The 11,731-nt window shown below is 41.2% G+C and overlaps 1 protein-coding gene across 4 annotated transcripts in view; it reads right to left on the bottom strand.

Moving 5' to 3' along the window:
• Positions 1 to 11,731, bottom strand: part of LOC109418259 (probable ribonuclease ZC3H12C) — a 112,107-nt gene that overhangs the window by 30,658 nt on the left and 69,718 nt on the right. The window contains exon 1 of one of the 4 annotated variants that reach the window (XM_019692419.3): positions 9,227 to 10,846. The exons of the other annotated variants lie outside the window; for them this stretch is intronic. Within the exon in view, the coding sequence (XP_019547964.3) occupies positions 9,227 to 9,256 (30 nt within the window). The 5' untranslated portion in view covers positions 9,257 to 10,846. Of the gene's footprint in view, positions 1 to 9,226; positions 10,847 to 11,731 lie in introns of those variants that run through there. 4 annotated transcript variants of the gene reach the window in all.

Genomic DNA, 11,731 nt, shown 5'->3' with positions numbered 1-11,731 from the left:
TCGTTAGCCGCAGCAGCAAGCCCGGTCTCGGTCTCGCCGTAGGTAAGTCGCACACACCCGACCGACCCGACACACTCTTTAGGCAGGCGGATGTTTACACTTGTCGCGCGGAGGCCGCTTCGTCGCGTCAGTCGGAGAGTTTGTATTTTGCACTGCTGCCTATTATCTGACTCAACCGCGTGAAGCAAAGCGACTGACGCGATGGCGAGTGTTCTTAGGGGTGTCGGGGGTAATGTGCACCAGTTAGGGAAAACAAGTAAATTTTTAGTTAATGGGTGTGCTTTGTCTTAGCAAAGAAGATGACTTCAACAATTCCATCAACACTAACTAAACCCAACAGCCTTCACGTGATGATTGTGGAGATTCAGAGATATGCTCGGTCTCTAGAAAAGACAATAATAATAACATCCTGACGTTCTTTTCCTTTCACAACTTATTGTAAGGACTCAAGTCTGCCACACAATATAGCTTAGCTTAGGTTAAACTGACCGACATATCAATGGTTGCCCATCCATGATTAATCTGAATTGGTATGAATTGCACTGAGATCCAACTGCATGATGGACTTTGAACCAATATCGGCGCCGGTCAAGTCCTTGCAGTCAGTTGGGAAGGGAAAGGAATGTTAGAGTGTGATGGTTGTTGTTACTAGAAACCGAGAGTACTCTGCGTCCCCGCAACCAGCACGGATGGGGTATTCCTTAGTAGGGTAGGAAGGTGAGAACTGGATGTCACCTTTGGTCGGTAATGCGATCCATGGATAGGGAATATATTTAGGTGAAGATTGTGTATTGATTACTCTGAAGGAGATGCGACACAGTTCGGTTGCATAACTTGTAGACGTTATATGATTGATTGATACTTTGTTGTGAAATTTGTAAGCAAGAAAAACATTTTTTCCAACTCGGTTCTGATCTAGCTACAGCTGTGAACTGGCTTGAATTGTACATATATGTAGAGAAGAGAAAGAGAAAAAGTAAACAGAAAGATACAAAGTAGGGGGCAGGGGCGGACCAGGGATTGAACCCGGGATCTTCTGCATACAAATCAGAAACGGTAGCCACTAGACCATCAAGCCCGTTCTCGAGTCTGCCACACGATCTACGAGTTTGAAATTGGAAACTTTGGCAAACAAATTGATAAATTCCGCCCAAAAAAGTGGAGCTTTACAAGGAACACTAAGCTGAGTAGCAGAATTCCCAGTTGGAACCTCACGCTGAGAAGAAGAGAATATATGCATTAATGCAGTTACAATGTACAACCATTTGTCTCAACCGTGCATTCTGCCGCAGACTCCCCTAGGCACCTCCTATGCGGTTGCGTTTGTCCATCCTTGAGACGTTCTTTCGGCAAACAACAACAACCGACCGACCGTCGTCCGTGCCAGAGTCCGCAAGGCTGTTGTTTTGCCACCACGACGACGACACTACTGCGACGAAAAAGTATTGACAAATTCAAAAGCACTGTCAACAGGCCGCAGAGGAGTGCGAAGCGTTCTGTACACAAGGAGATGTGTTATTGAAAATACTTCTGAATGATGACAATACTTAGCTTAGGTATGCAATGGTAGGTGCATGTAATCCATGCATTGCTTTTGGCAAGAGATGTTTGCAAAAGTTTGACGAATGGCAACTTCTGACAGAATTTCTGAGAAAATTCTAGTTAGATTGTTAGATGTCTGATTGAGCTCCTGGAAGTTTTCTGGAAAATTAGCTGACGGAATCCTTCAAATTATTTTTTATCTTATGCGCGAACCTTTTTTATTTTTAACAGATCTCATAAAATACTTAGGATACTAACTAAAAAAACTCTAGATAGGTTCTGGGACAAATTGTCACATAGTTTATTTATATAGGTAATATAGGTGCCGACCGCCCCTTAATGAATGAAGTCGATGCTCCTCTCTTTTTCACTTGATCAAGCTGAGAATTCAGTAAAAAAAACAAAGCTTAACGACGAATACTGCACACAGTAGGATTGTAGTATTAGTTATCAACGAAGTCCGTCGGACATCGTCCTGTCGATGGGTGTTTTTTAACTTACGCTAGTTTAACACTTAAAGAAATAAAGAATAAAGAATCTCCTTTTTAAAGTTGTAATAATAATAAGTGTTGTGCTCTGTCTCGCGTCACGTGTTATTAGTGTTACCGAAGAAAAGCTTCTTCAAGGAACAACTTCTACATACTTGGTTTTGAAGAAGGACGATTATCTACCAGTACCACTGCGTCAGGACTGGAGATACCATTGCAGACAGATGTGGAAGGGATACAATCTTTTGCACTCTGTTGCTCAGACTTTAAGTGAGTATTTTTCCACAATGTTGTTCACCAACGTCTATCTTCTTGGCACAGAAGTCCAACTCCATCTGTTAAACAACTGTTTCATATTCCTCTTCAATCTCCAACAACTTCTGCCTGTATTCCTCTTATAAACGCCTTTCATTTTCCGCGTACTGCATTCCCCATAGTCGAGTTCGTTCTTCCAGAAATTTGAGACTTCGCTTTGTATCTTCCATTGCTCCTTTCGACAATGATTTAGGATCATTGAAGTTTGTTGTTTCCTCCGGAATAAAACACTTATTGACAGCAGATCATTTTCGATTACCTTCAATGCAGGAACATATTATTTTTAATTATGAACTACAACTAATTACTGTTAATAAACTTACATCCTAGTTTTTTTTTATATAATTCCCAAAGGAGCAGCTTCCCAACAAACCGTGCGCCTGAATCTATTATTCAATGGGGCACGTTCGGTGTAGTACTAGATTTGTAGTAATGAGGTGAATTTTAGTATGGTGAGAAGGTTAATTCTCCGTTTCTGCAATGAAATGGTACAAAAAACGTGGGTATTATGATTCCTTGTCTAGTTTGATGCTATTTGAGCAAAACTTTGGATAACTATGTTGTTTATGTTGCAAGAAATGGAGGAAACAACAACACTGTTGCCCAAAGTTTTGTTCAAACAGCATCAAACTAGGCAAGGAATCATAATACCCACGTTTTTTGTATCATTTCATTGCAGAAACGGAGAATTGACCTTCTCACCATACTAAAATTCAGCTCATTACTACCAATCTAGTACTTCACCGATCTGTCCTATTCAAATAGTAAGGAACCTATTATATCTCCACCGAAATATTATTTTCAGAGTTTTATGAGACGGAACCCGTCACAACAGTGACTACAGCACCATTGGAGTTCTTAAGAATTGTGTATTTATATTGTGAAAGACAACGCATACTATCTGCCTTGATGTCAAGATGTCGAGATAGAGAGGTTTAAAACATTACTAGACAGGTATCACTATCTAGTGACGAAATCACCAACTAACTGGTTAATCATCAGACAATCCTTGTCTTTCTGAACAACTTTACCGAAGACGACACTGTTCTATCTGCTTCGGATCCAGAGATAGAAAAGCTTAAAACTTGACAACTAGCGCCACCTAGCGGTGAAATGACCAACTAATTCATGAACCATCAAATTGTTCACGACCTTCTGAACAACTTTACCGAAGACACTTTTGTTCCAAACAAACTAGATCTTACGATACCGCATGTGATAACTTATGAGAGCTTTTGCCGGTGAGTGTATGTTGAAACTTTTTGCATAGCGCCTCTATCGGTCAAATTGCCAACTAATTAAATGTTAATTACCTATGAGAGATCTATTCTTGTACTATACTTTGCTAAAGAAAACTTTGGGATTCCTAAGGAAACCCCGAATCAACCTCGTAGTAGAAGTCTAGACTGTATGACTGTATGAAATATTTCTTCGTCTGTGCAGTGTTGCCAGCTTTGAAAATCGTATAGTTTAATTGAATAATGCCATGCTGGGTACCACTTGATACCAATGTGAAATCTTCTGAACATTTGTTCAATTGTTAACATCTTGTGAATCCGACATATTCAGTCAAATTTGGCTCTAGTTGAGCAGTGTTGCCAATTGTTAAAACAATTTTGTCTTATTTTTGGAAAAATCTAATGATTTCATTTATTATTTTATGTGGTGATCAGTTTTGTCATCTGAGGTCACAATTCTGAATAGTGAATGGCCTCACGAGATCGCTCTTGGTCAATATTCAAACATTGCTAAACACAAGGAGAAGGTGAACTAGCACCTTAGTATTAGTATTTTGACGGGAGAAGGTAAGTACTATGATTTTTTTACGTTCAATTCAGTTAACGCACACCGCCCCCTCCACCGATAGTGGACGTAAAATAAGATCGAAGTGTATTTAGCATAGAAACGCGTCATAAGGATCGGGACATTATGCCCCCCTCCCCTCTATATGGCGACCGTGACATGAGACCTCAAGCTTCGCTACAAGATAACGTTAAACTGCACTTCGTCACAGATTCAGTGATAGTAATTTGTTTACACACATCTAAAAAGTAAATAGGAAAAACGGCTTCGGCCACGTCCTTACGGTTATCATTCAAAACCAGTGTGGCATTAGAAACTCTTGGTGGAATATCAAAGATACTCCAGGAGGACTCCTACACCTGAAAGATTTCTAAAAGAAACTTCTATAGGATTCACAAGGGTTTACAAAATGAAAATCAAGACGATTCCAAGAAAGAATTCCTGGAAGATTCCCGTAATGAATTTCCTAAGGATTCCTGGAAAGAACTCATGGGAGCTTCCCAGAAACAACTTATGGACAATTTATAGAAGGAATCCCAGACAGAACTCATGCATAAATGCTTGGACGTATCTTATCTTTCCTGGTGTCCTTATATTAGCTAGATCGTATATTATCTTTCCTAGAAGAATCCCGGAGGAAACTCCAGAGGGAAGCCTAGAAAATAATTGGATGAATTTTAGATAGAACCTCTGGGGGAACCCTAGAAAGTACTCCTGGAAGAATCTCAAAATAATCTGAAGGAAATTCAGAAGGAACTATTGGATTTCTCCTGGACCTGGACGAATTCCAAAAAGATTTCCTGAATGAATGATAGGAGGAACTCTTTGAAGAATCTCTGAAGGAACTCCTGGTGGATTCACAGGGAAAAATGTAAGAATCTATGGATGAACTATTGGGAAAGGAGGAATTTCTAGTGAAATTAAAGAAAAAATAAAAATGTAAAAAATCTTTAACGAATTTCCGGAGGAGCGAGTGGGTGAATCTCAGAAGGAACTACTAGGTGCTTTTGAAGAGGATCTCTTAAGGTGAATATATAACGAAGCCACACCTCGAATTTTCCAGAGCACAAATCTAAGGAACCAAAACACGGATTGCGCTGAAAATTTGATCGATTGGTGACCCGCTGGTGGTGACCAATCGATCAACTTTTCAGCGCAAACCAACCCTCGGTTCTTCAGGTTTGTGCTTTTGAAAATTCGAGGTATGGCTTCGTTATATATTCACCAAAACCCAAAACAAAATCCCTAGAGATGTTACAATTCCTGGTAAAACTCGTGAAAGACTCCTCGTAGAAACTCTAGGAGGAATTAAAACAACAGAAGCAACATTCTTCGTCTGTCTGTCTAAGGGAATACCAAAAGATGTTCTTAGAACTTCCTAGCCAAATACCATAAAACAAATCTTTGAAAATTTTCAAAGAAAGCGAAAATTCTACGAGATGACCTACAGGATTTTTATTTTATCCTGAGAGAAATCTCAGAAACAAACTCTCAAAAGAGCAAACTTCTTACAGGAATCGAAGAAAAAACTCTTGGAGGAATATCAAAAGAAACGATTAGAGAGCGTCAATAATTACGTCACGCAAAAACTTCCAATTTTTGGGTGAATTTCGTTAGAACTCCTGAGGGATTTCTCGTAGAAGTTTAAGAGGAAATGTGTGGGCGAATTTCAAAGGAAACCAATAATGGAGGAAAATCAAAATGAAATCCTTAAAGAATCCCAAAAAATGTATCACAAACACGACTATCTCTAGAGGAAGCTCAGAAGGTACCCATTGAGAAATCTTAGAAGAAATTCTGGAGGAAAACTTAGAGACTACATAGAGGAATCCTATGAGATTACGTGAAAGAATCCCAAAAGCATCTTCTTGAAGAATTTCCACAAAAATACATATTAATGAATTCTAAGAGAATCCTACGAGATGTAATACCACACATATTGAACCAAAAAGGATTCCTTGTCATGTAAACTTCCAGTTGTGAGGCTTTACATAACCAATCTGAGTCAGGCTGAGTTACATGACATATAATGGACGGTTATATGATGTATTATGAGATTTACATGACATGTCGTGTAAATTTCTGGGAAATCCGTGTAGAAATATTCTTGGTCGAATCCCAGAAGGAACCCCATGAATGAGTAAACTCAAAAGGACTTCTGGAACACTTGAACCGCCCGATAGACCATTTCCCTCTCAGCATCAAATTAAATAGGAGACTCTGCTTTCATCTGGTGGGTGACCCAGCGATTCCGATTTTTTTTGATGATGTTGTTGTCCCAGACACCGAGTTTTATCAATAACGGCACCGGCCAAGCCCTTACAGTAGTTAGTTGGAGGAGGGAAAGATAGATTGACACTGTGCTCTGGAAGTTGAAGGAAGGGAACTGGGGTTTTTTTCGTTCCGATTTTGGTTCTAGCGATGGCTTGAACATAAGATTACTTGAATATGTTGCTATGTAGAGTACAGAACGAGAAAGTAGGTAGAAATATACAAAGTAGGAGGAAACGGACAGGCCAGGGATTGAACTCTGTAATTTCTGCAGACGAATCAGAAGCGGTAGCCACTAGACCACCAAGCTCATTGACTTGCAGTAACAATTTGTTTATCTTATAAATATGACATTTTACAAGACTATCCAAAACAAATCATCGAATAAACTCAATAGCACCGTAAAAACTTGGACATATACTTCTGAAGACGATCAATAATTCCCAAAGAAAAATGAATTTGAGAATGTGAACAAATCAAAGAAAAAATTAATAAAAACAAGCACAAGCTTGTTTTTGTGGAGGTGACCCATTGCATTGTTGACATGGCGACCGGTATTTACCTTACCGGCATCATTGTGTCCAGCTCAGGAGACCCACTCAAAGCAAACATTCCTTCTTAGCTACCCGTGTGTACTCTCACGGGTACGCTGGCTGGAGGAATGTGTCTCCCGGTGCGGCAGTCAGTGAGATAAAATTGTATATGATATGTAGTGGTAATGAACAAATCGGTACTTTGTCAATCAATCTCCGGCGATAAGTGGCACTGGGGGTGACTTAATTAATGGGCTATTGATCGGGACCGAGGGGCCCGGGTCGGGTAAGCACAAGATGCAGGCAGGTTCAGCAGAGGAGTGATCGTGGAGCGTTATTGTCATGCTAATTGGGAAATGTATACCGGGATGACGATACGGAGCGGAGGTGGTGGGAACGAGACGGAGCTACTACTTGTAATAGCTTGAAAGCGCAGCTTATTGAACGATTGCTTGGAGTGATTTACGAACCAGGAAAGGCGTTCGATGGATGGCACTTAGTTACGCAATTAGCTTCATGTTTATATTTTTGCTAGGCATATCTTGTTTCGTGGAATCCGTTTGAACATCATCTTACGTAAAAGATATTAACTATTGATGATTTTCTTACGTGTTTCGGAATCTCTTAAACCCAGTGATCCGGTTATTCTCAAATTAGTTTCAACAACTTTTAACTTAAATGTTTATAAGTTTAAATATTTTCAAAATAGCAACGATACAAATACGGTACAAATTATGATATGTTATCAAAAGATACCAACCGAAAACAAGTAATTCCATGGAATAACACTACAGTTTTAAGGAAAAATATACAAAAAAACAAGTGATTTTCGATTAAGGTTCTAAGCTTCAGCAATAGTTATGATGGGAGTTCCAAAAAAAGACTCGGACACCGTCGTCAGCCAGGGGCTGTACAGACTGGACGAAGCTTCACATTAGACAACGGACACGACACACATTACGAGCACCGGTGGATACGAGGAGGAAACATTTCTTGCGAAAAGTTTCATCATTCGGAGCGGGAATCGAACCCTCCTCACCACATGGCATGGTACGGTTATACGCTTGGTGACGCTAACTGCACGGCCACGAGGCTCTAGAAACGTGACAGGCTCTATAGCATGGACAGATATCTCTGTAAAATCTTGAGTATTTCTGCTGAGATGCCGGTAGTACTAGAGGGGGCTTTCCGTAATTCTAACGAAAGCTAAATAAACATTTCCAACCATAGATCAAAACTAGTACACCATAGCATAGATTTATTTTATATGAATCAAAGTAATAAATCCACAACACCACGATTTATGCTTTCCAGTTGCAGTTAAACTGAATGATATTGTCATCGGAGTTATTATTATTTAGGTAATTTCTAATAAAGGTTTGAAGGAGAGATGATACTCCACATTCCACAATACTATTGCTTTCCTTGCTGAGAAATGGTGATTTCACAATCACAGAAAAAAACAGCCCTCTGTTCTACTTTAAGTTTCAACTGATGATACATTCAATCGCCCACTGCAGACCGAATATAACGCGGATAAACAGTTGCTGGGAGCATTGTAGTGATAGATTGCTTATTACTGTGAATATGCGGCACAAACTCGGTATAGCATAATGTCGATGTGTTAGACACAACATCACTTGGTGGACTATGGACGGTAACAGTTTTATCAACTCTTTCTGGTTTTAGAAATGGCTTTAAACATATGAATATACATGAGACTCGAATGTATGCTGAAAGCAAAGAGAAGATAAAAAGATACAGAAACGATGTAGAAGAAACGGATGGAATATTGAACACAGGACTTTCTACATGTAAGGTATAGTTCTATAGAAGTCGATTTCTTGACAATTCGTTGAAGATAAACACAGAAGAAGTCTTAAATCATGTTTCAGAGTTTTACGCAGAACCTTATAATGTGTATCCTTAACTTCAACATGTTTGAAGTCTAGACCAAAATTCCACTACGAATCCTGAAGGAAGCTTGCAAAAAAATGCTTGCTGATTCGGATCCTAGAATAATGGAATTTCTAAAAAGATGTTACTTAGACAAAATGCAGGCTAGTATGTACTTGATGTTTAGGTCCTGCTACAAAAGTTCTACATTCATTTCAAATGTAAACATTTATCACTAAAATTTATTACAAAACTTCCATCTCTATCTCATAAGCAACTACATCCTGGTGAGTCAATCTTTGCGATTGTATACTTGACATTTATTTCAAAAACAACAAACATCTAAAGCGCGTATTTATACCACAAGTCACAAATTACCTTTTGATTATAGTTGCTGGTGATAAGCATCTTCCTATCTCTCGCCGCTCTAATAAATATAGGATCCTTCTCTTCTCTAATAAAACGAATCTCCTCCGTGTCGCAAATATAGGAACTATCAGTCGCAGCGCGCGCAGTTTTCTCCGGTCGTCGTCTTTCGTGTAATATTTATCGTAGCGCACAAGATCCGCTTCGCAAATGACCCATTCACTGTGTGTTACCACCTTGGGGGCAGCTTTGAATGAACGTTGGAACCAGTCGTCCAGGCCCGTGCGCTAGAGCCGCCTAGCTAGGCAGTCGGGCGAAGGCAACGACGAAGAAGAGGTCAACCCGTCGTCAGAGACGATCCAACCGGTTTTCGCGCGCGGTTCGAGGAGGGTCCTTCGATCGAAGACTCTGACCAAACTGCACGACCTCCTCGTCTTTCACTGCTCTTCAAGACACCCGATCGTCGCCCACCACACCACCAACACCACCAACGATCGACACAGGATCCGGAGCCGTTGAACCTGCCGTCAGCCGCAGGCAGGTGAACTGAAAACCGCAGAGATGGAGTGAGCTCTCGCGGCGAACCCTTGCGTGACGAAACGGAATTCGCCGCACGATAGAGTAGGAGGGTGGGTCGCACTGACTAAGCGAGTCTTGGCGTCAAGGGGTGGGAGAATCTGGTGATGACGATCGAAACCGATTGAAGCGCGCGTGTTGCCTCTTCTCTCTGGAGCGCGTTGGCTCCACTTGCTGGCGATGCGATCAATGATGATCAATGATCATGCTGTTGCTGTTGTTGTTATTGTTATTGTTGCTCGCTCTCAGCGCGATTACGTCGACACTGCCGTGCAGGATTTCGATCTTCAACGCCTACCTACTGCGCTGTCGTGGTCTGGAACGTAAGCGTGACGTCAACACAATGAAGATCACCCTCGATCGATCAAAGATCTCGCTCACTTTACGTACAATGCAAACGGATTTAACACACTATACACTGCGAGGCTCAAATCACTCAATATTAGCATTCACAATTGATAGACTGCCGTCGATGGCGTCAACATTCGCTGACGAGATTGAACGAAAATATTTGCACCACACTTCACTGGACTCTCGTCAGCAGGTTTTGTTTGCGCAAGCTGAATTCTTCTTCTCCGGCCTTTGATTACTGCTCGCACCGAACCAACATCCTCTTTCGGTGCAGCTAAACTCGAACTCGGATCACTTTTCTTTTTGACTGCCGATCGCACTGAACTTGATCAATTACTTTGCTTCACCACCGAACACTTCTTCTACGCTTTTTTTTGGATATCCGATCAAATACCTTCTAATCACAGATTCTTGAATTTCTTAGCTGTGCTGCAAACTGATCATATTCTGGAACGGTCAAACTCTTCTCCAAAAAAACTCCAACAACGAACTCACAAACAGCTACCACCAAAAGAAGCAAGGTGGTAGAGATAGAAACACCATAAAAAACGGATCGATTACTAAATACTTCGGCCGTTGAATAGCGCGTCGAACTCTATGCCTTGGATTATTCTATCGACCAGCGGCGCACACACTACAGTGGAGAGGTACCTTACTTCTTGAGCAACGAACGGAGCACAACTGTTTTCCATTCATTTGACGTAGCAAAATTTTAATTCAGCTTTCTCACCGTCCGACCGACCACAGCTCAGCTCGCTCACCCAAAGAGCCAAATCAGGGGGGATTCCTCCCGAGCCGAGCTCTCTCACCAGCTCGCTGTTTCATTTGTGAAGCGGATAGGTGCGCACGTCCAGCTCTTCCACCAGCTCACGACGGTGCGATGCAGCTAGTAAACCAGAGTCAACCAGCCAGCCAGCCAGTTGGTTGCTTTGACGACATGTGAGTGAGTGAGTGGGTTTCGGAGGTAGGTATGGGCCTATCCGGTTTGGCTTAGCTAGGCGCGCGTTGATGGGCGATGGACGACGCAGGGCGTTTTCGTGGAGTGAGTTGCGAGCGGTGAAATTTTCTGCGCTGGTTGGTTGGTGGTGCAGTGGACATTGCACCGGATGTGAACTTTTGATCAGCTGAGTAATTTACGTTCTGCCTATGCAGTCAAGGGAACGTAATGGGACGTATGAAAAAAGCACTTCATTTGGGATAACTGCATTTGTGATAGTAGGGTAAGTGTACCAGTTATCGCCATAGTGGTTCCCTATTTGGCCATAGTGGAAATTTAGAAAGTTTTCAAGCTTCGATCTATTATTAAAGTTCTAGGAGCTAGCATTTAAATGTATTTTGTCATTAAAACTCTTGAAATGATGCAACATTTTGAACTATGGCCAAATAGGGAACCACTATGGCGATAACTGGTACACTCAGCCTAAATGTGACTTCTTTTCTAAGGAACTTCTGGACGTTTTAATAGAAAGCTGGACTTCCATAAAGAGTCCGTCCTGTGCTTCCGAGACAAATCATGGACATCCAAGAGAAAACCTGGGTTTTGAAGTGCTGTGCTAGACTTCTAAGCCGAATTTCTTGAACATGCAAGGC

The sequence above is a fragment of the Aedes albopictus genome, chromosome 3 (genome assembly GCF_035046485.1).
Source record: "Aedes albopictus strain Foshan chromosome 3, AalbF5, whole genome shotgun sequence".
NCBI classification, from domain to species: domain Eukaryota; kingdom Metazoa; phylum Arthropoda; class Insecta; order Diptera; family Culicidae; genus Aedes; species Aedes albopictus.
Note: the sequence above shows the minus strand (reverse complement) of the source record. Positions and strands in the feature narration are given on the sequence as shown.